Source organism: Ovis aries, chromosome 6, assembly GCF_016772045.2.
Source record: "Ovis aries strain OAR_USU_Benz2616 breed Rambouillet chromosome 6, ARS-UI_Ramb_v3.0, whole genome shotgun sequence".
NCBI classification, from domain to species: Eukaryota; Metazoa; Chordata; class Mammalia; order Artiodactyla; family Bovidae; genus Ovis; species Ovis aries.
The window spans coordinates 104,309,785-104,335,834 of NC_056059.1; the positions used below are offsets into that span (position 1 = coordinate 104,309,785).

The 26,050-nt window shown below is 45.9% G+C and overlaps 1 protein-coding gene across 5 annotated transcripts in view; it reads left to right on the plus strand.

Moving 5' to 3' along the window:
* Positions 1 to 26,050, plus strand: part of EVC2 (EvC ciliary complex subunit 2) — a 163,413-nt gene that overhangs the window by 102,888 nt on the left and 34,475 nt on the right. For all 5 annotated transcript variants that reach the window (XR_009601162.1, XR_009601163.1, XR_009601164.1 and 2 more), the window contains exons 15-16: positions 3,583 to 3,787; positions 9,053 to 9,175. Coding sequence is in view for 2 of the 5 variants with exons in the window: in XM_042251640.2 (XP_042107574.1) it covers positions 3,583 to 3,787; positions 9,053 to 9,175 (328 nt within the window). In the remaining 3 variants the exon portion in view is untranslated. The remainder of the gene's footprint in view (positions 1 to 3,582; positions 3,788 to 9,052; positions 9,176 to 26,050) is intronic.

Sequence of the window (26,050 nt, forward strand, 5' to 3'; positions counted from 1 at the left end):
TGCTAGGAGGCTGAAAAGGCCATGATTGTCTTAGACCAGAGGGCCAAGACTTTTTCTTTAGGCTTCGAGGATTACATGGTTTCTGTAGCAACTATTCAACTCTGGCTGCAGCGTGAAAGCAGCTACAGGCAATCTGTAAATGAACATGACTGTGTTCCAATAGAACTTTACTGACAAAAAAAACAGTGGGCCAGATTTGGTCCAGAAGCCACAGATTGCCAATCCTGCCTTAGACCACTCAGAATTCCCTCCCTCGGGCTACTAAGGGTGTTTATATCTCCAACATTGTTGGAGGGTAACCCCTGTAAACAAAAGCTGAGCTGACAAGGGACAAGGGAGTGACTCTAGATTAGACCGTTAGATCACCATCTAGCAAAATGCCAACTCCCAGCATTGATGAGGTGTTACATGAGCAAGTATGTCAATCTTTTAACACAACCTTTGATCAGAAATAAGTGGATGGTAAGAGGTACCTGCTATCATCACCGCTATCATTCCTGTGCAGGAAGAACTCAGATTATCAGGAGGAGAACAGACACACAGGTAGATGATTGTGATGAGCAAAGCAGGATCAATTAACCAGGTGATCGTGTGGAGGATCAGGATCTTTACCAGGATAGGAAGGAGGTACATTTTGGGTGGTAGACTCTGAGCTGGTACAGAGCCAGAGATGAGGGGACCCTACCCACTGGTGCTGTGCTGAGAGGAGGCAGGACTGGGTGGTGAGCAGCTTGGTGGGTCCTTGTCTGGGTGTGAAATGGGGAGACCAGTCTCACTGCACAAAGAAACAAAGTCAAAAGCCCCACCAACAGCACAGTGGAGAGAAACAATAGCCCCCACCTCCCTAGTCTATTTATTTAGAGTAATAGAAACTGTTAACGTATAATGGCATAGTTGTGGGCATTTGGCTATAACTTAGTGCTACTTCCTTAAACCAATGGACCCACCAATCAGTATTCCATCAAGTTGCTTTCTCTTTGAACAAAGCAATCCAGAAAACCCTATTCAAGCGAATAAACAAAACCAAAGCCCTTTGACCATTCTTTCCTCAGTGTGACCATTCTGTAGTTTAACTTGGATCTTAGCCGCAATTTCAATTCTGAATCTACAGCTCTTTTGATTAGAAATGGTTATATTGACATAGGACATCCCAGGTGGCTCAGTGGTAAAGAATCCATTTGGCAATGCAGGAGATGCAGGATACATGGGTTCAATCCCTGGATCAGGAAGATCCCGTGGAGGAGGAAATGGCAACCTACTCCAGTATTCTTGCCTGGAGAATTCCATGAACAGAGAAGCCTGGTGGGCTAGAGTCAATGGGGATCGCAAAGAGTTGGACACAACTTAGCAACTGAGTATTTACACACTTATTGACATAGGATCATAGAGAGGGTATTAGGGGTCAGGGGGGTGGGTAGGGGAAGGAGTCCCTCCCAGTATATCTGCTCAGTCTGTCTGTCCACCTCCTCTCTTGAGCCCCATGCTGCTTGCTTGACATCTGTGGTCTTCTCCACCTGCATCAAAGCCTGGGCTCTCCTTGAACCCTTTCAGGGACACCAGATAGCAGAGCATCATTCTGCAATGCCCTTCCTTCCTTGATGGCAGTGACATCCATGGAGCAGGGTCCTCTGGGATTCTGTGATGCAGTGTCTCCTCCTTAAATGCTCTCCCTGGGGACTGACCCTGCACCCAGTGAGGAGAGGTCCCAGGTGTTGTGGAGAGGGAGGGTGTCTTGGTGTGGATGAAGTGACCTCTCCCTTCTTTCTCATCTCTCTCTTTCTTATGGTTCTGTCCTTATTTAGCTTACAGTCTTTGTTAGTTTTTGTTGACTTGAACAAACAAGATGCTGTCTTCTCCAAGCCCATACAAATCAGACCCTTAAATGTCACTTCTTATTTGCACAAGCTGTTCTCAGCAGTAATTATTCAGCTCAATCTGCATTTTACCAAAGTCTCTTTGCTCCATCCAACGTGTTTGGGCTGGCTCTTTAAAGTCTGTGGATTGGACTTGACATTCCCATTATCAGATGGTCACCTTCTTCGCCTTCATTTGGTTCCATTTTGCAGGGAATATTACTAAAGCCGCCGCTGATAAAACAGGAAAAGAGAAATCTTACTTTTCTATCAGAAAACCTCTATGATTTTCCCTAGGGTTAAAGAGGGTCAACTCACAGTACACACAATGTGGGTCTGCTTATATACTTGCTTATTTAAGACTCTAAAAGGTTTCAGCCTTTATTTCTGAGGCATTAAGTAGAAATAACTTTGCACAGTAGTTCGGAAACATGTTTTTATACGTTTCCTGATTTCAAACGGGATGGAGTTGCTGTAAACCTAGTCTGAGGAAGTGAGAATTAATCAAGACGCATATTTTACCAGCGAAAGCATGTCTTTAAGACCTTGTTTCTAAACTCCTGCCTGGACATTAAACTCCTGCAGGGCAAAGACAGTCTCCCGTGTTTCTGTATATCTTGGTGCCTACCTAGCTGAGGATCAAGACCAGACCACCCAGCACATGTGTGCATGTTCAGTTGTGTCCGACACTTTGTATCCTCACAGACTGTAGCCCACCAGGCTCCTCTGCCCATGGAATTCTCCGGTAAGAAGAGCTGGAGTGGGTTGCCATTTCTTTCTCCAGGGAATCTTCCCAACCCAGAGATCAAACACTCATCTCTTGCATCTCCTGCATGGGCAGGTACACTCTTTACTGCTAGGCACCACCTGGAAAGTCCCTAGGCCACCCAGGGAAGAATAAAGACTCCGATTCATTTCAGAATTACTTTCACCTTAGAGGCCACATAAGCAGCAAATATGTGGGGCAAGGATTTCCATGAAGGAAGGTACAAAGGAGCAGCTGTGGTTTCCTTATGTGCTTCAGAAGAATTGGTGGGTTCCATGAAACCCTGTGGGCTTGAGGCCTTCAGACTGCTTCTGGCTGGGGGCCCACATCAGCTCTGATAGTCTTATTCTGTTCCCAGGAGAGAACTTTCTAGCTGAGCCGAAATTGCACACCCCTCCATGGAAATTTGGGCCTGATAGACCTGGCCCTGGCCTCCCACAGCAATGTCCTGCAGGTATTTCCAAATTTTAAAGCATCCGCAAAGTGTATTTTCTGCAGCCAGTGCTGATCAGACATTGCCAGAACAATCAAACAGATGATATGGTTCCATGTCCAATGCAATATGGTGGCTCAGTGGTAAAGAATCTGTCTGCTAATGCAGGAAACATGGGGTCAATCCCTGGGTGGGGAAGATCCCCTGAAGAAAGAAATGACAACTCAGTCCAGTATTCTTGATTAGAGAATCCCTTGGACAGAGGAGCCTGGAGGGCTACAGTCCATGGGGGTCACAGAGAGATACAACTGAGCGACTGAGCATGCGCACACACACACACCAACATGGCACATACTAGGTGCTGAAGAAACCCTTGTGGAATGAATGCCTGATCCAGGAGATGGCGGGTGTTTCCGGACATGGATTTGACTAATGGAATTTGAGCTTTGAATTTCCACTTTCCCATCCCCAGCACAACCCACCCTGTCGTCTTTTTTTGCAAGAACAGACCACTCTTCTTGCTTTTCCAGGAAGCTCTGCTCTTCTGCCTTCTCCCTGTCTGAAGAGGAGCTGCTTGGGATGAGGCAGGAAGTTCACGGCTGCTTCGCTCAGATGGACAGGAGCTTGGCCCTCCCCAAAATCCGGGCCCGAGTCCTGCTGCAACGATTCCAGACGGCTTGGCGAGAAGCAGAGTTCCTGAAACTGGACCAGGCCATGGCCGCCCCTGAGCTGCAGGTAGGATGGGTGTCTCGGGGCCTCGTGCTGGCAGAGGCAGGGCCTCCTCCAGCTGCTGAGGCTGTAGAATCCAGCTCCACTGCCGCCCTTAGCCCTCGCCATGCCAGCATCGGGTATTCGCGGAACCGCCTTAAGTTCTGTAGTGGACACCCTGGTACCTGCCTTAGCACTGTCCACCAGCAGTTATGAGTCTCCAGCACTCATGGTTAACAGGTCCACCCCTCTCCTGGGATTTGATTGCCCTTGGTGGTGGGAGCCACCCGGCCTGAGAGGTGACTCTCCCTCCTGCTCCCTCCCTTAGCCACAGCCAGTGACCCACGCAGGAGGCTTGTGTAAGTGGCATGAGGAAGATGCTCACTGCAGCTCAGGTGGAAAAGGGCATCTCTGATCCCAGAGCTTGGAGGGTGATTGACAGATGCCTGTGTGGGCTAAGTCATTTCAGGCGTGTCTGACTCTTTACAACCCCATGGACTGTAGCCCGCCAGGCTCCTCTGTCCATGGGGTTCTCCAGGCAAGAATACTGGAGTGGGCTGCCATGCCCTCCTCCAGGGGTTTTCCTGACCCAGGGATCGAACCCGAGTCTTCTGCATTGGCAGGTGTGGTTTTTACCAGTAGTGCCACCGGGAAAGCCCTGACCTGCCTACAGTGAGCACCTGTTATGTGCCACAGAGAGGCAGCTCTTGGGTACTGGGTTTACTCCGGAGCCCCCCGTGTGCCAGTCAAGGCCAGAGCCCCCCACCTTACCTAGCCCTTTCCTCCTCTGGTCCTGGTTCCACACCTCCTGTGGCTTGCTCTGAACTCTTCTCTCAGGAAACAGCATTCACCCCAGTCCCTGCTGTCTCTGGCTCTGCCTCTGGGGAACCTGGCCTCTACAAGGCCTTTGAACTTGCTGTTTCCTCTGCCAGGAATATCACAGGGCCAACTCTTTGCTGTTTCTTCACATCTCAGTTCAGATGTCATCTACACAGAGGTCCTCCCTGAGCCCTATCCAAAGTCATCACCTCCCCAAGCATCCTTCAGAATGCTGTGTTCTTGCTTCTTCGTAGAATTGATCGCTATTTGGAATATCCTGTTTACTCAGTGTACTCACGGTCTGTGCACCACCGCCCCCACCAACAAGCTCCCTGTGTGTAGTTCCCATTCACCACTCCATCCCAGCATCTAGAATATGCCTGGCGCATAGTAGGTGTGCAGTGAGTGTTATTGACTGAACCAACCAACCACCAGATGTGGGCAGAGTGTGGGGGCCTTCCCTTGAGGTGATATCACATTGAGGTTGAAAGCATTTCGCATCACTTACACTTCTGTTAACTCAGCTGTGGTTAACAGCAGGGCCGGGAGTAGATGTTCTGTCCCCATGTTACAGATGAGAAAACTGACCGAGAGGAAGTGAATTAATTGACTGAGGTAGCACAGAGTGGAAGGACTGGTCTTGGAGCCGGTGCTTTCTGACTTTAAACCCAGTGCTTCTCCTTGAGGAGAAAAAAAAAATGCAGCCACATCCTTTCTGAATAAATTCAGTGAACAGAACCAACTTGGAAGATTTTACATCATTTCACATTAGAAAAAGAGGCTTCCCGGGTGGCTCTAGTGGTGAGGAATCCGCCTGCTGAGGCAGCAGACATAAACGACTCGGGTTCAATCCCTGGGTCGGGAAGATCCCCTGGAGAAGGAAATGGTAACCCACTCCAGTATTCTTGCCTACAAAATTCTACAAACAGAGGGGCCTGGTGGGCTACAGTCTACGGGGTCGCAAAGAGCTAGACATGATGACTTAGTATGCACATTAAAAAAAAAATAGTGGGTTGAGAATTCCCTGGCAGTCCAGTGGCTAGAACTCGATGCTTCCACTGCAGGGGCCCTGGGTTCCATTCCTGGTTGGGGAACTAAGATCCCAGAGGCTCTGCAGCACAGCCTAAGTAAATAAATACATGAAAATAGTTTTTCAAAAACGTTATGATTTTTTTTGAGGTGGGTTTTTATTTTATTTTTTTCTATTTCTCTTATTAGAATGTTGCAAGATATATAAAATGGTGATACTTACAGAGTTAGGGACAGGTTATACCCAAAAATGTGTAATAGGTTTTGGAACAGTGAATTAAAAAAAAAAAAATGTTTCCACATAACTGAACTGATGTGTGTTTCCCTGGCTTTTGAGCTGGACCAAGGGCCGATCCCAGCAGGAATTTAGTGTCTGACTGTAAGCTGTTCAAAGTGCTGGATTTTGAAATTGAATTGGCCTTGTGTCCCAGAGGGCCAGAGCATCTTCCCTGGACCTAAGGTTGCTCCCTGGAAGCCCTGTAGAGATGCAGGGGCGGAGGTGAGGGATAGAGCCTGCAGCTGGCTGAGCCTGGCTGTCTTCACCAGCAGCACCTCGAGAACATCACGGCGGGCAGACCTGGGAGGGCACCCCAGGAGCCACTCCATCGCCAGGCCTTCCTCCCCTGCCAGCCTGGGGGTGTGGGTGAGTTACCTGCAGACAAGCGAGCTGGGAGCTCACACCTAAAAGTTTTTTTAATTCATATTTTATCTTATTTATTATAGACTTATTTTTCTTATACATCATTTTTTCGTCTATAAAATGAGTATAATGAAGATTAATACTGTGGGAACTGTTCACTCGCTAAGCTGAGTCTGACTCTTTGTGACCCCATGCACTAGAGCACGCCAGGCTTCCCTGTCATTCACCATCTCCTGGAGTTTGCTCAAACCCATGTCCATTGAGTCGGTGATGTCATCCAACCATCTCATCCTCTGTTGTCCCTTTCTCCTCTTGTCCTCAATCTTTCCCAGCATCAGGGTCTTTTCCAATGAGTCAGTTCTTTGCATCAGGTGGCCAAAGTATTGGAGCTTCAGCTTCAGCATCAGTCCTTCCAATGAATATTCAGGACTGATTTCCTTTCGGGTGGACTGGTTGGATCTCCTTGCAGTCCAAGGGACTCTCAAGAGTCTCCTTTAGCACTACAGTTTGAAAGCATCAATTCTTTGGTTTTCAGCCTTTGGCATTAGGTAGACTGATATGTAGAAGAGAATTAATCGTACTCCATACATCCCCATTCCCTTGGGCCTCCCCATTCAGTCTTTCTTCTGACCACCAGGTAGCCCTCCAGTTTCTTCCCTGTTGATCACCATTTGGATTCAGCGCCCTAAACAAGAGCAGAATCACCTGGTTGACACAGCAGCTGGCCCCTCCCAGGGTTCTCTGACGACTGAGGCAAATGAGTGTCTGAGGCTCTCGTAAACTCTAATAGACTTGCAAGTCAGATTGCTCCCTCCTCTTCCTCCAAGCCTTTCCTTGGCACTTTTTGCCAGAATATAAGTTCTACTGTGGTCTCAAGGCTCCACCGAATCTGACCCTTGATGAGCCATGTGCTGGTAAACTGACTCTGGATGGGAGTTCATCATTCCTGATTTGTAGCATTTTCCCATTTCCCTCATGTCAGTACCCCTTCCAAGGTCAACCAACTTGGTATCACAGCACGTGGGCGCTGAGAGAGGTGTACATGATCAGAGCCCCTGCCCCACTCTGGCTTCACCCTCTCCCAGTGCCAATCCTTGCTCTAGGTTTCAGGATCTTACCCTCCAGGCCAGCTCTGTTCCTCAGAGGCCCTGACTCACAATTTCCTCTTTTTGTGTGGTCTTACTTCCTTTAGAACAGGAGATGAAAACTGTAGTTCACTCGTGGAGTCGGTGAGCCCAGCCTGAGTACTTAAAGACATTGGGCTCAGGGGTCAGGAGACTCACTGTCGAGTGCTCAGGGCTCCTGTGATGTGGCTGAGGTCACTGATTCTGTTCTCCTGGCCTCTGTCAAATAGGGGCGTCTGAACTCAGTGAATTCTCCTTTCGGGGCTGGGCTCCTCTGAGTGGGCTAAGGCAAGCCCCGAGGACATGCTGGTCCCCTCTAGTATTATCACCGTGGTCATGAGAGCCGGGGCAGAGTGGACGGCCTGAGTCCAGGTTGAGAGCAGGCTCTGGGGGCTCATGGCAATGAAAGAGAGGAGCAAGAGCAGGCATGTGAGCCAGGGAGTGCAAAGCACCCGCCCTCGTGGGGGTGGCCGCGGGCCACATGCTGCTCTGAGCCTCTGAGGTGGGGTGCGTTGCGTTGCGGTGGTCGTGCTCCATCCGGCTGTGCTGCACTGGGCTGTGTTTGCTGCGCTGCCGTGCCCTGTCGTCACATTCTCATGTTATGTGCCTTCTGTTGTCACAGCGCACTGCTGTGTCGCGGATGTGGCCTGTTGCTGTGTTATACTGCAGTGTTAGGCTGTGCTGCACTGTGTGACGTGTTTTGTGTGTTATATTATGTTGTTATGTTTATGTGGTTTAAGGGCTTCCCCGGAGGCTCAGTAAAGAATCCACCTGCACTGCAGGAGACCTGGGTGTGATCCCTGGGCTGGGAAAATCCCCTGGAGAAGGGAATGGCTACCCACTCCAGTATCCTTGCCTGAGAAGCCCATGGACAGAGGAGCCACGGGGTCACAAAGAGTCGGACACGACTAAATGACTAACACTTGTGTTTCCTTGTGTTTTGTGTTGGCAGTAATCTTGTGGGGTAGGCGCTATTATCTCCATTTTATAGGCCTGGAAACGGAGCCTCAGAGATTGTAGCATCTGCTAGACCCATTCATTCATTCCTTGAATATCAGTTTACTGAGCAACCACGACCTCTTCCTTAACCCCTCTCACATTTGCTGAGGGCTTCAGATCTTTGGGGTCTGTTCCCAGATTTTCATCCTTCTGACACCTTGTCCTGCCAGGCTCAGCTGCAGTGTCACTTCCTCACATTTGTGAGCAGCTAGTATGTGTGTGCAGGGTGTGCAGATTGCTATTCTAGGAGAATGGTCTATGTCAACATCCCCCCTGGCCCCCAAGCATAGTGCTTCCTTGAATGGACGCATGCAGATGTCCTCAGCAGCCATACACCTCTGCAGACATGTCCCCATCCCCAGCCAGCACGCTCATTCCATTGCCTTGTCTTCATGGCACTCTCTGACCCTCTGAGAGTGTCTCTGTCCATCTGCAAAGCTCTGGTGCTGCCCACAAGCAACCTTCTCCTCCCCTTGGTGGGATGAGCCCCCAGAGTACAACAAGACCAAAGGCCAGTGACCGGAGCTCCTTCCAAGAAAGGCTTCATCTCTCCACCCCTCTCCGGCTAAGACAGCTGTGCGCTGCAGAGAGCTGCAGGAGCCTCTCTGGGCTTGAAGAGATCGAGGGCTGCACCCGCCTGCTGGCGATCACTTTCTCACCCATGTTTTCTCCCTACTCCAGCCACAGTCTAAGGCCAGAAAGCCACGCTCCAAGAGCAGAAGCAAGATAGATCTTTTGAAGAAGTGCATTGAAGATAAAATTCAGCTGTTCGAGGAACAGGCTCCCGAAGACCTGGTTGAAAAGGTCAGTGTTTCCCCTGCCACTCATCACAGGGCTGGCCGCTGCCTGGTTTGAGAGCACACAGAGCCCTCGGGGGCTGTGAGTGTCCGCCTCCATCCTGCACCCGGCTTTCACGCCGTGCTCTTGCACGTGGGCACCATGCCTTTCCTCCTGCTCCTTCTGCCTGGAACGCTTTTCCGCCACTTCTCCACCCAGAGGTCTTGGGTGTGTCCTTTGGGCTTCCCCCTGGCTCGGTGCTGAGGGGTTCACTTGTGCTGTTTCCCTCTGTCTCCCGTATATCTTGCCTGCAGCCTGACCTCCCTCTCCAGCCCCCTTTCTTCATCTCTCCAGCGAGGCTTTGGTTTGTCTGTACACCACGTACGACCGCATGCTGCTTACCTGTCCTTCCCTCTTCCTGGATTTACCTTTCTGCCTTTCTTTACCTTCAACTTTGTCCTCAGCTGTCCTCAGGTGCCCCTTCTTCCAGGAAGCCTTCCTGGAACACCCACTTTCCCTCTCACCCCTCCCCACCTCCGCCGCCCCAACCAGCTCCCTTTCCTGTCCCAGCATGCCTCACGCTATGCCTTCATCCACTGGGATGCTGAAGGGACCATGATCCCTTGGGTGGTCCCCGCTCTCAGAGATGCACATTCTAGACAGAAAGCCCTTAAAATGCAAGACTGTGGTCAGCGCGGTTAAAGAAATGAGTAAGATGCTGTGATAGTGACGGGGCAGGGGGATGGTGAGAGGGAAGTGGAATCAGCAGTGGGTCGAAGGGTCAGGTCAGGTGTCTCTGAGGAGGTGACATTTAGGAGTCGACACCACGTTGTCACTGCTGGGGTGCCTGCCACCTCCCCCAGTAAGGGCAGGCTCCCAGAGGAGTGTGCCAGTGAGTGGATGTATGGACCATATTCTAAAGCTGCTGTTTTTGTTCCTACCTTCTGTCCCACAGGTCCTTTGCCTAAGTTGTAAAAGTATTATTATTTTTTAATTATTAAAATTTTAGTATTATTTAATTTGTTTAATTATTATTAAATGAAATAAAATTTAATTATTATTAAATGAAATAAAATTTAATTATTATTAAAAACTGTTATTATTTTTAAACTGTGTTTCTCAGAACACAAATGCATCATCTGGCAGAGCCAGAGCACCTGCTCTGGCAAGGTCAGGCCCCTTCCCGGTGTGCCAGGTTGCTGATGTCCTATGAGACCAAGCGGTAGCACCCTTATTCCCACTCGTGTGCTATTGAGACATGAGACAAAGACTAAGGCAGGTACAGGTGGAAGTACCATCTGTCTTACTGTTCAAGGCTAATTCAGAAGCTAGAAATTATATTAGAGCCAAATGGGCTTGCTAAACACCCCAGAATTAAACAGACCAATCTCAGGCATTCCTGGGGTGTCCTGGGGGCAGGCTTCCTAGAGGAGCAGGAATGGGGCTCCAGAGCAGAGCTGAGCCAAGCCTGCCCAGTGGATTCCCAGTTCACCCAGGAGGGGAATAGGAAAGGGGTGGAGTGGGCAGGGGCTACGTGGAGGAACTAGCAACATGGCAGGTATGGCAAGACATTTCCCCCAATGCACACCGGTTTGGGACCCACTGTCAGACTTAAGAGGGCTTCCCTGATGGCTCAGTGGTAAAAGAATCTGCCTGCAGTGCAGCAGCTGCAGGAGACTCGGGTTCAATCCCTGGGTTGGGAAGATCCCCTGGAGGAGAGCATGGCAACCCACTCCATATTCTTGCCCGGAGAATCCCATGGACAGAGGAGCCTGGCATGTTACAATCCATAGGGTCCCAAAGAGTCAGACACGACTGAAATGACTTAGCATGCATGCATGCACGTCAAACATAAGGCGGATATTGTCGGAGAAGAATAAGTTAGGGTTTGGTTTGGTGGAAGTAATGGGTGGTCTGAGGCATAGCCAGGGACACAGTGCAGGTTTGGAGGAGCCCAGAGAGCCTGTAGCCCCATACAAAGGCTGGTTTGCTGGAGTCTGGGGTCTACCAAGGGGGTGTGGGAGCAGATTTGTGGTGGAAGGATCTCAAGTGTTGGCTAGGAAGACAGGCTGCGTCTCATCAGCACCGAAGAAGGAGGAGAGAGACAGTGAAAGATGGGGTTAGAAGTTCCCCAGGTTTCCTGAGCCAGACGCAGCAGCCCACCTTCCCTGAGTTCCCCTGACCCCGTGTACATCCACCATTCTAACCTGTTTCTCATTCATTCCATAGGCTTTACCCCTCCTGACTTCCCTAAGAAATAGGAATGATCCATATCCCTATTTTACAGATGTGGAAACTGAGTCTCCAACTGAGTTCACCTGGGAATCTGTAACCAGGGGGTGGTGGGCCCAACATTTCAAAGCTCTATCACATCTTCGTCTTCAGGACTGACAGGGAATGTTCTCACGGGACACGGTTATTTCCTGCAGTTGTGCAGTGTAGGATGAGCATGCTTTGGCTCCCACATCTGTTAAATACAGAGAGCGACAGCAATAGCCCACCAGTTTGTGAGGAGCAGTGGGCTGGGTGGTGCTTTTTACCTTTGGAGTGGGCTCCGTGCCCATTTCTCTCAATGATGGAGCAGCTCATAGATCACCCAATCCCAGGCTCACAGAGAAAGGCAGCCAAGAGTCACTTGTCAGCTGTGACCTTTTCACGACAGGCCATCTTCACAAATGGCTGTTTCACTGCAGCAAGTGCCAGTAAAATAGGCACTCCCCAGTCCGCGGCTTTGATGTTCCTCCCGAAATTGATCGGCCGCATCTCAGCATCCAAGCGGCCGTTGTTCAGATTTTTTATTGCAGGGTAATTGCAGAGAAATGACAGCACTTGGGTTGGGGAAGGGGGGTGTGGTATGCCAACAGCTGAGAGTTGTTTGATCTTGTTTCAGCACTGGGAAGCCCCTCTAAGCTCGTGCAGCTGTCTAAATGGAGCAAGGGGGTTGTTGACCACTGTCCCAAGACCCATGGTCAAGCCCTGGCCTGGCTGGCACCAAGGTGTCCCCAGGGGAACCACGGCTTCACGGCTGGGGCTGCAGAGCAGGCTGGGAGCACCTGGCGGGCACCCCCTTTCTTAAATAGAATCTGCATCAGATATCCCCCCCACCCTCAGCCCCAGATCGCCATGTCCCTGGTTGGGACTCTTCTGTCTGGAAAGGCTGAGGGGATTACCCAAAGTCATGCCATCAGGGAGGGGTTGAGCTGGGGCTCCCACAAGGCACGTCTGTCTCCATCACCTGTGCCCTTCCTGTCACAGGGCTGGGCTTGTAGTGACTGCAAGGAGGCTTCCATCTCCCAGCAGGACTTGTCGATCCTCCTTCTGAAATCCCCTCCCTTGCTTCCATCTTTTTTCTTTTCCTTGGCCTCCTTGGCTTTTCCCTTTTCCTCGAACCCTTCACCTCCTCCTGTAAGAAACATTTTGTGGCCTTTTCTCTGGGCCTGGCCCTGTTCTAGGATCCTGCTCTTGAGACGTTCAGTTTTAGATGAGCAGGCAATTTGTGCACAGAGCGTTTAGAAGTTTGCCTCTTTCTTTCACATGAAAGCCCCCCTGACTACCCTGAGCTCTGCCTTGAATGAGGGGAGTGTGACTCATTTGGAAAGAGCTGTGTGACTGATTCAGAGAGGAAAAGAGAGACCAGCAGAGGGATGAATGTTGGCTTCCTACCTGCCCACCTTTTCTGTCCAGTAGAGAGGTTATTAGAGTCAGGTGTTAACTCTGGTCAGAGGAGCTGTCCAGGGTGTCTGGAGTACACCCGTGACCCTCCACAGATACCTGGTCCTTCTGATGGGCTCATTGCAAATGCACAGATGCAGACTTTCAACCTGGGAGATGTTGGTGCAGGGGGTTTGTATATTTTAGAATAAGTCAACCAAGTTCCAAAAGAAATCTCTGTTGAGGGTGAACTAAAATTAGAGGCTCGCTTGAGAATTGTCTTCTTCTCCAAAAAGTTGGAATGTTTCTTATTTTATGTGGACCTTCTTTTAGGATCTTTGATAGATTTTACATCTGTTTCCATTATATAGGGTGAACCTCCATCTCGATATGCTTGGGACAGTTCCAGTCTCCCCTTCACCCCCATGTCTATTCCCATTAGCTTTCCCTTATACTTTAAGCTTAGGTGACAAGTTCTAGGGTCACATATACCTAAGGTCTTGTGTATTCCTTATGGTGATTCCCTGATGTGTTACAGGTTTGGTTGCAATTGTGAATGATGACCTATTTTTAATTATGTTTGGGGCTTATTTGATGCTCTTGTGAAAAAGTCTTACCAATTTTTAAAAGTCTTTCCAGACTTCCTTCTTCTGTCTCCAGAGCCAGACTGCTGAGTGCAAGTCCTAGCTCTGCCACTTTCTAGCTGTGTGACTTTGAACAAGTTGCTTAACCACTCTGTGTCCTCCCTAGTGTGCTCATCTTTCAAGTGTGATGGGAGACGCACCTACCTCTTGGGATGGTTGTGAGCATGTATCTGTTGATTCTACTGATTTTTTGCCTAATAATTTTTGTGCTAAGTGGCTTCATTCATGTCCGACTCTTTACGATACTATGTACTGTAGCCTGCCAGGCTCCTCTGTTCATGGGATTTCCCAAGCAAGTATATACTGGAGTGGGTTGCCATTCCCTTCTCCAGGAGATCCCAGGGATCGAACCAGTGTTTCTTACATATCCTGCACTGGCAGGCAGGTTCTTACCACTAGCACCGCCTGAGAAACCCATAGTAATTCATACTGTATGCAAATAATTACAGTTTCGCAACCTCCCTTCTGATCCTTACACCTCAATTATTTTTCTTATCAGTTTGTGTCCTTGTCTGGTTATTCTATCAATGCTCTCATTTCCATTGGTTGATTTTTCTCTAGATTATGAATCATATTTTCATGCTTCTTTGCACACATGGTAATTTTTTATTGGATGCTAAACATTGTAGATTCTACTTGTTAGGTACTGGCTTTTGTATTTTCTTTATTACTGTTGGAGTTTTGACATGTACATATATTGGGATTCATTTTGTCCTTTCAAGACTTGCCTTATTAGGCTGGGTCCAGAGCTGACTTTAGTCGAGGGCTAAGGTTATTTCCGCTGCTGAGGCAACACCCTTCTTAGAACTCGACCTGCTGCGTTGGGTGTTATGGGGTCTTTCATTCTGGGTACTGGGAACACAAACTCTTCCTAGCTCTGTGTGAGCTCCAGCAATGGTTCTGCCTCTTATTTCTGATGGTTCTTTCCCCAACCTGGCATGGGTTTGTTTTTCAAGCATGCACAGTCCTCAGCCAGAGCTTTGAGGTCACTCCTGCAAATCTCTGGATCTCTTCCTCTCTCTGGGAAGCTCCCTCTTCCTTGGAACTCCGCTCCACAGATTCTAGACACAGTGGCCTCCCAAACTGTGCTTCTGTTTTCTGAAGCTACCGAGACTGCTGGTCTCCCCCTGTGTTTCCCACTACATCCTTTTGGGTCTTAGGAACTGCATTCAGGCTGGAACCTGGAGCGGCCGTGGGGCTCACCTTTGTCTGTTTCCTTTCCTCTCAAGAATCCCAGTCCTGTGCTTCCCATTGTTGAGTCTGAAAACTGCTTCATAACGTGGTTTGTCTAGTTTTTTAAAAAGATTTGTTTGATGTGGACCATTTTTAAAGTCCTTATTGAATTGGTTACAGTATTGCTTCTGTTTTGTTTTGGTTTTCTGACTGTGAGGCATGTGGCACCTTAACTCCCCCACCAGGGATGGAACCCGCACCCCTTGCATTGGAAGGCGAAGTCGTCACCACCCCTAGGGAAATTATCTTCTTGTGGGAAAGCAAATCTGTTCATGAGTAGATTTGTTTCCTGTTCTGCCATGGCCAGGGCCAGACTTTTTAACTTATCCTTTGGTGACTGATTTTTAATTTTAACAGATCCTTCAAAAAAAAAAAAAAAGAAAGAAACCTTATCCTTTTGCTATTGGTTTCTACTCTTAGTATGTATCAGAGAACAAAGTGTATATGATAACACATGTCTGGAATTTATTGAGGGTTTCTTGTGGCTTTGTTTGTCCTCAGAAAGGCTGAGAATTTTCTATTAGATTTGGAGAAAGGAGCACTAGGAGGCAGGCAGGACCCAGACCGTGAGGGGCCTGGAAGGCTGCACTGAGAAGCTTGGACCTTTTAGGGAGACATTGTCGGGATTTAGGCACTTCGTAGAGACTCCTTTGCAGGATATATACATTAGTGCTTCTGGAAGTTGGTCTCTGCTGGTTGGTCTTCCTCTCATGACCTCTGCTCTCATTGGCTCTTGGGTTGGGGGCCGTGTCTTAGACTTTCCACTTCTTTTCCTTCTGCTTCTAAGTGTGAGATGGAGGTAAAGTTGCAGTCCTAGCCCCCGTCAAGAGCTGGGTTCGTCTCTGGGGACACCAGACACCTCGGCAAGAATAAGGTTCCAAGGTGGGTTTGACTGATGGTCAGAGCTCTTCTCTGCAGGGGTCCATCATGTCAGTGCTGTTACCGTGTCCTGGAGGGCAACCAAGGGAGGCGGCTCGGAGGCACGTGCCCAACTGGTAAAGGGACATTTGAGCATCTACCCTGGGCTTCCCAGGTGGTGCTAGTGGTAAAGAACCTACCTGCTAATGCTTAGACCTGAGAGACACAGGTTTGATCCCTTGATTGGGAGAATCCCCGGGAGAAGGACACGGCAACCCACTCCAGCATTCTTGCGTGGAGAATTCCATGGACAGAGGAGACTGGTGGGCTATAGTCCATGGGGTCACAAAGAGTTGGACAGGACTGAAGCAACTTAGCATGCACACATGCACCTTGAACTTCAGGAGACTCTCAAGAGCTTGGGGCAGTTGGTCAGTCTGTAGGGCTGGAAGGCTGCCACTCGTAGTGGCCTCTGGCCAAGGTTTTACTTGTGGAATGCCTTGACCAGGACAGAGAACGTGGCTTCTTTCTCCTGCTTTAATGCCTGGGCCAGTCCATAGAGCAGAGTAGAAAACATAGCACAAACTATGTGGCTCATTTTTACTTTCCAGCCATTAGAAATAGATCTATCTAGCTGTCTATTGAGCTGTCTCTCTATGTTCATCTATCTATGTCTATCTGTTATCTCTATGTCTATCTATCATCTGTCTATCATCTCTGCTTTTTTACTTAACACTGGAATTTCAAAATTTTTCGTATCAGTACATGACAGTTTCCTCGTTGCTTTTTTCTTCAGTATAGCATTTCATGATATGAATGAACCCCACATGACTTAACTGATGCTCAGTTAAAAGACATTTAGGTTCTTCTCAGTCTCTTGATATTTCAAATGATCTTGGAACCTCTGTGTGTATCCCACACCCCTCTGTAGTAAATCAAGTAGAGCGACTCTTACTATTTCCATTTCATAGGTAAGAATACTGAAACTCAGAAAGGTGGAGAGGCCTGTCCAAGATCACATACATAGCTGTGGAGTGGTGGAATAAAGCCTAAAGCACAGGTCTCTTGATGCTCATTTCTTTGTTCTATTAGCCAATTTTTATTTGATAGATCCAGAAATGAAGACTATTTCAGTTCATCTTTGGTGTGTTCTGTTGCTGGTTTTGCACAGAGTATATCCGTCTAGTCAAAGCTATGGTTTTTCCAGTGGTCATGTATGGATGTGAGAGTTGGACTATAAAGAAAGCTGAGCACCGAGGAACTGATGCTTTTGAACTGTGGTGTTGGAGAAGATTCTTGAGAGTCCCTTAGACTGCAAGGAGATCAAGCCAGTCAATCCTAAAGGAAATCAATCCGGACTGTTCGTTGGAAGGGCTGATGCTGAAGCTAAAGCTCCATTACTTTGGCCACCTGATGTGAAGCAATGACTCATTGGAAAAGACCCTGATCCTGGGAAAGATTGAAGACAGGAAGAGAAGGGGATGATAGAGGATGAGATGGTTGGATGGCATCACCGATTTGATGGACATGAGTTTGAGCAAGCTCCAGGAATTGGTGATGGACAGGGAAGCCTTGCATGCTGCAGTCCATGGGGTCGCAAAGAATCAGACACAACTGAGTGGCTGAACTGAACTGATATACAAATTTCTCATATATATCTTTGGGCTTCCCTGGTGGCTCAGATGGTAACGAATCTGCCTGCCATGCAGGAGACCTCATATATATCTTTAGGGACATTCAAATATAAATGAAAATGGCAAGACTGTATTTTCTGCTCACCCATGATTTCTGGTATTGTCTTAATGATGCCCTCTGTCTTTGTGCCGTGTCTGCCACATAACCATTCACCCATTCATTATTCATTCACTGTTTCCAGGTTTCAGAATATGCCATGCTTGCGCACTTCGTTAGCAATCCCTTCATCAGAAGTGAAACTCCTGCACGGCAATCGACCATGCACCCCAGTGTGTTTCTGCAGCAGCCTCGGCAATTATGCAGAGGTGACTGGAGCAGGAACAGCTTCTGTCAGCAACAGCTCCTCACATACCTGTCATTTCAAAAGTGACTGGAGCTTAAGCATGAGAATAATGTGCTTTTTCAGATGACCTGACAAGAGAGAAAATTGATGATGCAGGTCCTTATAAAGCTTGGGAGAGGGGAAAAAAAAAAAAGTACTTTGGAAGGGAAAATCCATTCATCCACCTACAAAGACTGGGAAAGCCTCCAGATGGTTCTCTTCCTATCTGCTCTTGACCCTGTTTTACCCCTCAAGGCAGAGTCTGTCAGAGTCATCTCCCTGAAGCACCAGTTTAAGGGAATTTCCTTGTTTTTAATTTCTATCTTATGTTGAAGTACAGTTGATTAACAGTGTCGTGTTAGTTTCAGGTGTATACAACAAAGTGATTCAGTGATATGCATACATATCTATTCTTGGTAAATTCTTTTCCCATTTAGGTTATTACAAAATATTGAGCAAAGTTCCTAAGAGAAGCTTCATAGGTTCCCACTGTTCCGAAACAAAGCCTAGATTCCTGAGCATTACATTCAAGACCTTACAAACAGCCTTCAGCTTACCTTTCCAGTCTTTTATTCTACTTCTACTTTTCTCATACCAAAATGTTGTCATGGTTATCTTTGGATAGTTTGGTTGTAGTAACATTTTTCTACATCGTCCATTCTAAATTTTCACTTTTCATTTTTATCAAACTTATGCATGCATGCATTCTTTTAAAGAGTCGTGTAACTCTATGAGTTTTGTGCCCCCCAAAAAGCAGCCCTCTCAGCCACACACACACACATTTGCAAATCCCCAGGAGGTAACAACTTGTAATTTTTCAGTTTGATCTTCTGGTGTTTACCTCCATTTCATTAAATACCATGCTTGTCTTCCTGTTTCTTTTGGGTATTTTGTCTGTTTCTTTTGTCTGTTTTGGGTATTATCTATTCACTTTTCTTTGTAGAAGATAAGATATAGCTGTCTTTCTTCTATCATTGTGCAACAAATGAGCCCTTCCTATTCTCCCCCATATTCAATGCAGTTAGATCTGTATTTAAGGTTTCTATTACTATGATTATTTTAAAAGTATCCACATCTGAGCCATATAAAAACATTTATTTTTTTCCTATATAACCTTTAGTATTTTCTGGAGTCATTATTGTCCTTTGGTTTCTTTTTCTTTGGTTACTTTCCTATGTACTTATCACTAATTCAGTCACTTCTTGGTGGATGGCCAAATATCCTATCAAGACCATCATACAAGTCATGTTGTCTATTAATTCCATCTTCTTTTTTTTTTTTTTTTTAGTTTTTTATTTTTTTAATTTTAAAATCTTTAATTCTTACATGCATTCCCAAACATGAACCCCCCTCCCACCTCCCTCCCCATAACATCTTTCTGGGTCATCCCCATGCACCAGCCCCAAGCATGCTGCATCCTGCGTCAGACATAGACTGGAGATTCAATTCACATGATAGTATACATGTTAGAATGTCATTCTCCCAAATCATCCCACCCTCTCCCTCTGAGTCCAAAAGTCCGTTATACACATCTGTGTCTCTTTCCCTGTCTTGCATACAGGGTCGTCATTGCCATCTTCCTAAATTCCATATATATGTGTTAGTATACTGTATTGGTGTTTTTCTTTCTGGCTTACTTCACTCTGTATAATCGGCTCCAGTTTCATCCATCTCATCAGAACTGATTCAAATGAATTCTTTTTTACGGCTGAGTAATACTCCATTGTGTATATGTACCACAGCTTTCTTATCCATTCATCTGCTGATGGACATCTAGGTTGTTTCCATGTCCTGGCTATTATAAACAGTGCTGCGATGAACATTGGGGTACATGTGTCTCTTTCAATTCTGGTTTCCTCGGTGTGTATGCCCAGCAGTGGGATTGCTGGGTCATAAGGTAGTTCTATTTGCAATTTTTTAAGGAATCTCCACACTGTTCTCCATAGTGGCTGTACTAGTTTGCATTCCCACCAACAGTGTAGGAGGGTTCCCTTTTCTCCACACCCTCTCCAGCATTTATTGCTTGCAGATTTTTGGATCGCAGCCATTCTGACTGGTGTGAAGTGGTACCTCATTGTGGTTTTGATTTGCATTTCTCTAATAATGAGTGATGTTGAGCATCTTTTCATGTGTTTGTTAGCCATCCATATGTCTTCTTTGGAGAAATGTCTATTTAGTTCTTTGGCCCATTTTTTGATTGGGTCGTTTATTTTTCTGGAATTGAGCTGCATAAGTTGCTTGTATATTTTTGAGATGAGTTGTTTGTCAGTTGCTTCATTTGCTATTATTTTCTCCCATTCAGAAGGCTGTCTTTTCACCTTGCTTATATTTTCCTTTGTTGTGCAGAAGCTTTTAATTTTAATTAGAGAAAATTACTAGAGCTAATCAATGAATATAGTAAAGTTGCAGGATATAAAATCAACACTCAGAAATCCCTTGCATTCCTATACACGAATAATGAGAAAGTAGAAAAGAAATTAAGGAAACAATTCCATTCACCATTGCAATGAAAAGAATAAAATACTTAGGAATATATCTACCTAAAGAAACTAAAGACCTATATATAGAAAACTATAAAACACTGATGAAAGAAATCAAAGAGGACACTAATAGATGGAGAAATATACCATGTTCATGGATTGGAAGAATCAATATAGTGAAAATGAGTATACTACCCAAAGCAATTTACAAATTCAATGCAATCCCTATCAAGCTACCAGGCACATTTTTCACAGAACTAGAACAAATAATTTCAAGATTTGTATGGAAATACAAAAAACCTCGAATAGCCAAAGCAATCTTGAGAAAGAAGAATGGAACTGGAGGAATCAACTTGCCTGACTTCAGGCTCTACTACAAAGCCACAGTCATCAAGACAGTATGGTACTGGCACAAAGACAGACATATAGATCAATGGAACAAAATAGAAAACCCAGAGATAAATCCACACACATATGGACACCTTATCTTTGACAAAGGAGGCAAGAATATACAATGGAGTAAAGACAACCTCTTTAACAAGTGGTGCTGGGAAAACTGGTCAACCACTTGTAAAAGAATGAAACTAGATCACTTTCTAACACCGCACACAAAAATAAACTCAAAATGGATTAAAGATCTAAATGTAAGATCAGAAACTATAAAACTCCTAGAGGAGAACATAGGCAAAACACTCTCAGACATAAATCACAGCAGGATCCTCTATGATCCACCTCCCAGAATGCTGGAAATAAAAGCAAAAATAATTCCATCTTCTTGAGGACATCTCTCTCTGTGCCTCTGGAGAGCTGCACTCCAAAGCAGGCATTGGCCTCTGTACTTCATGCACAGCTGCCATCTTGAAGTCATGCTACGAATTCCCTTCACCCTTCTCTTTCCCGATATGTTCCTTTAATGAAATACAGTCAGTTCAGTCACTCAGTTGTGTCTGACTCTTTGCGACTCCATGGACTGCAGCATGCCAGGCTTCCCTGTCCATCACCAAGCCCCAGAACTTGCTCAAACTCATGTCCATCGAGTCAGTGATGGCATCCAACCATCTCATCCTCTGTCATCCTCTTCTCCTGCCTTCAATCTTTCTCAGCATCAGGGTCTTTTCCAATGTCAGTTTTTTGAATCAGGTGGCCAAAGTATTGCAGCGTCAGCTTCAGCATCAGCCCTTCCAATGAATATTCAAGACTGATTTCCTTTAGGATGGACTGCTTGGATCTCTTTGCAGTCCAAGGGACTCTCAAGAATCTTCTCCAACACCACAGATCAAAAGCATCAATTCTTTGGCGCTCAGCTTTCTTCACAGTCCAACTCTCACATCCATACATGACTACTGGAAAAACCATAGCTTTGGACTAGACAGACCTTTGCTTTTGAATATGCTATCTAGGTTGGTCATAGCTTTTCTTCCAAGGAGCAAGCATCTTTTAATTTCATGGCTGCAGTCACCATCTGCAGTGATTTTGGAGCCCAAAAAATAAAGTCAGCCACTGTTTCCATTGTTTCCCCATTGAAATATATCCTGTATTAGTTTCCAAGGAAAGGACACATGGAGGATTTAATATTGTAAAATTTTGCAAGACTGAAAATGTTTCCTTCTGTCCCATAATTGATGGATACTTTGACCCATCTTGGAATTCTGGAAAATGTTCGTGACTAATTTTGATGATTTACTCCTGGCCTTTAATCTGCCTTTGTAGATCTCTAATTTTTCAGAGGTCAGATCGTTTATCTATTTTTCTTTTTTTACTAATTTCCTTCTCTTTGTTCTTCTGCTTTACATTCTGGGGAACATCTTAAGTTTTATTTTTCAAACCTTTGAGTTGTATGTTTTTTTAAAATTTTATTTATTTATTTATTTTGGCTGTTTGGAGTCTTCTTTGCTGGGCAGGTTTTCTCTGGTTGTGGCGAATGGGGGCCACTCTCTAGTTGTGGCACCCGGGCTGCTCATTTCAGTGGCCTCTCTTGTGCGGCACCAGCTCTAGAGCATAGACTCAGTAGTTATGGCCCACGGCCCAGTTGCCCTGCAGTGTGTGAGATCCTCCTGGACCAGGGACCGAACCCATGTCCCCCGAATTGGTAAGCAGATTCCTCACCATTGAGCCACCAGGGAAGCCCTTGAATTTTTATTTATATTTTTAATTTTAATTTTTCCAAGAGCTTTTTTCCCCCTCTCTCAACACTCTCTTCTTAAAGAAAGAACATTCTCTTGTTGTTTTAAGGCTTCTATAGCTCCTATATCTCTCTGAGAACATTCATTTTTCAAGTTTTTTGTTCAATTCCCGCATATTTATTGCTACCTCTACATTCATTAAAGTTTTCCCAGGAAAGGGGCCATCCTTCGTGGTCTTCTCATGTTTAAGAGTGGAGTACTTAAAAGCTGCTTGGAGTTTCTGAGCTGTAACTGGGGTTTGCAGACTGTAACCTTCACTCTGGTGTGATTGGGCTGAACCATGAACTTGGAGAACTCCCAACAACAGTAGTTTTAGAATTTTTCTGAAGTCTGGTCAGAGTTCCCAGAGAAGACAAGTCTCCTGCCTTGCTGCACATGTCAGGAGCCAAATGAGGGAAGAGGACTGAGATTTTTAGTAGTCAGTAGGTAAAGCTTCACTTGAGTAGAATAGCCTTAAATAGCCTTAAGTAGAATGATAGATACATGTTATAAATCTACTGTCTCTCACCAGGAATCTCAGTTGTTAATAATTTTCTCCATTGTGCATGTGTTTTATAATTAGAAATGAAGAAATTTCCTAAAGGAGGAAAGAAAACTCTCAGTATTATAAGCTATTGTCTTTTATCTTTAGAGCAACCCAAAGGCAGCTCTATTTAACTAATTACAGTAATGATAGTGAAAATAATAGTAGCAGTAAGAATATGGCAGCTACTGTTTATTAGGGGCTTAAACCACAGACTATACTAGACATTGTCACCTATTATCTTATAGTTTGCTTTACACATACAAAACCAAGACTCAGAGAAGTTAAGCAATTTGTTTAGGTCACATAGCTACTTCGGTGGTAAGAGTTCATAAGAGACTACAGATCATCCATAAACAAAACTACACTGACTGGTTTAATCAAAGCCCACTGGCCTCCAAAGTCAAATTAATCTGTTTGAGATTTTTGCACTTTAATGATCTAGATGATGGGATGGGTGGAAATGTCTTTCCAGGCATAGAAATCGACTTTTCTATCTTAAGTAATGATGTTTATTTAGCAGGGTGCTATTTCATTCAACAAATATGAACACACCTTTACTGAGTCCACCCCCTTCTTGATGCAAGATAAAGGAGAAAGTCTTAAATTTTGAATCCATCCAGCAAAGCATGATGTAGACTGACCTGCTTTGGGAAGTGGCCAGCCACTCAAATAGGAGTGAATGCTTATATTTAAATAGTGTTTCATCAACATCTCCTCCCAGCATTTGGTTATAAAATTCCTGATGTGACTCCTTTCTGACCTCTGGCTTTCCTTTCTCTTTGCTGGTGACATCCTGGCCTATTTCCATTCCTTGCCCACTTTTCTCCAAGAAGGGTGCTATCTGATTGGTGGTATTAAAGAAGGAACTGAGCTTCCCCCTCTCTTTAGAAGCCTGCCTGCCCGCCTGCCGGAAGCCCCAATTTTCTGACCATGATTGATGAGCTTAGGAGGGGAAGCTGGTTATTTGGGGGAGTGTCCACTCCTTTGCAAACTCATCTGAGCCACATTCTCCAATCTAGTTTTCATCAATATTAAAGCTGACATTCGGTGTCTGGCTGGCTCACCCATGCATCCAGTTGTATTTGTTTCCAAACTTGTGCAAGGAGGAGGGGTGTGATGTCTTGAACTGCTTAGAGTCCCAGTAATTCTCTGCTGATTGACAGGTTGATTTTATTTTGCAATAAAGGACATCAGAGAGAGCATAGAAGAAACTCCTTCAAAATGCACATTCTGTCAGGGAAACTAGGAAATTGTTTGAGCTTCACATTTAAAATAAGAGTATTTAGCAGCACACTGTTTTGGAAGTGAATTTTTATTACTTTAGGTAGCTTGAATATTTAATTAAATCTGTCATTAATACTTCATAGAAATGCAAATCTGTATCTTTTCCCAGGAGTTCTTTTAGACAAGGATGAAAGCCCCCTTTGGAGGCACATTCTCATGGTGCTGGAATTAACAAATTAAGTTTTCCAAAGAAGAAAGAAATAGGTTGTTAAAGAATTTTTCTTTTCTTAATTTCACTGTCCAAGTTGTTCTTGCAGTATATACAAAAGGCTTTACACTTATCCTCCATTTTAGGAATAACTTTGCATACATAGGGCTTCCCTTGTGGCTCAACTGGTAAAGAATCTGTCTGCAATGTGGGAGACCTGGGTTCGATCCCTGGGTTGGGAAGATCCCCTGGAGAAGAGAAAGGTTACCCATTCTGGCCTGGAGAATTCCATGGATTGTATAGTCCATGGGGTCGCAAAGAGTCGGACACGACTGAGCGACTTTCACTTTTGCATAAATAAAGTGAGATATCCCTCCTGGCCACCTCACTGTACCCTGCGTGTCTCCAGGGGACTAGACCTTATAGCTTACTGGGGCCGTTACCTGTTCAAAGGCGGGGAAGATTGAAATCACATGGAGGAAACGTGAAAATTTAGCTCATGGCAGGTGTGTCACGAGGGGACCTTTCATCCTTTTCTTATTTATCTCTCATCACTCACATTTTTCCCTTTTAAGAACTTCAGAAAGCTTTCCATAGCCCCCTTTCTATTGCCTCCAGAGAAAGGCTACCTACTTTCACCTGGTGGTGAAGGTCTCTGTGCTGTGGTCTCTGTCTGACCTCTATGACCTTATCTTCCACTTTTCCTCTCAATTTTGGTCTGATTCACCCTCTCACTAATCCCATAGGGACCCCGTGCATTCCAGCCTCAGTGCCTCTGGTTTGCTGGTCCCTCTTCCTGAATGCCTGGGTCCTTCAATATCCAGCTCAAATGCCGAGGTCGTCACAACTTTCCCCTCTCCCTTCCCCTTCTCCATCCTCTAAACTATCGTATCCCTATATAAAGACCTCCTTTATGGCACCAACCATATGCCTGGATGCTCAGTCACTTCAGTCCTGTCTGAACCTTTGTGACCCCATGGACCAGACTCCTCTGTCCTTGGGATTCTCCAGGTAAGAATACTGGAGTGGGTTGCCATGCCCTCCTCCAGGGGATCTTCCCAACCCAGGGATTGACCTGTATCTCCTGCATTGCAGGCGGAGTCTTTGTCACCGAGCCACCAGGGGAGCCTGGCACCAACCATGTCCTACCTTTAATAATAAAATGATCAGTAAACAACAACTGCTAACCATCATTGGACACTCCAATGTGTCAGGCACTGTTATAGTCAATTAAAAATAGTGGATTATTTAATAATCAAAATAATTCTACTCATTTTGCTTCGGGCCAAGACAGAATTTGGAGAAGGAAATGGCAACCCACTCCAGTATTCTTGCCTGGAGAATCCCATGGACAAAGGAGCCTGGTGGGCTACAGTCCGTGGGGTCACAAAGAGTAGGACACGACTGAGCAACTAACACACACACAAGACAGAATTAAAGCATCAAATTATCCCCTCACCTAAAACACAACAAAAAGGAATGAACAAAATATATGAAACAATCGTTTTTTGAAAACACTGGTTATTGTCCAGATGATCAGTCAAGTCTGACTCTTTGCGACCCCATGGACTGCAGTATGCCAGGCTTCTCTGTCCATCACCAATTTCCAGAGTTTGCTCAAACTCATGTCCATTGAGTCAATGATGCTATCTAACCATCCCGTTCTCTGTTGTCTCCTTCTCCTCCTGCCCTCAATCTTTCCCAGCATCAGGGTCTTTTCTAATGAGTCAGCTCTTTGCATTAGGTGGCCAAAGTATTGGAGCTTCAGCTTCAGCATCAGTCCTTCCAATGAATATTCAGAAATGATTTCCTTTAGGATTGACTGGTTTGATCTCCTTGCAGTCTAAGGGACTCAAGAGTCTTCAACAACACAAGTTC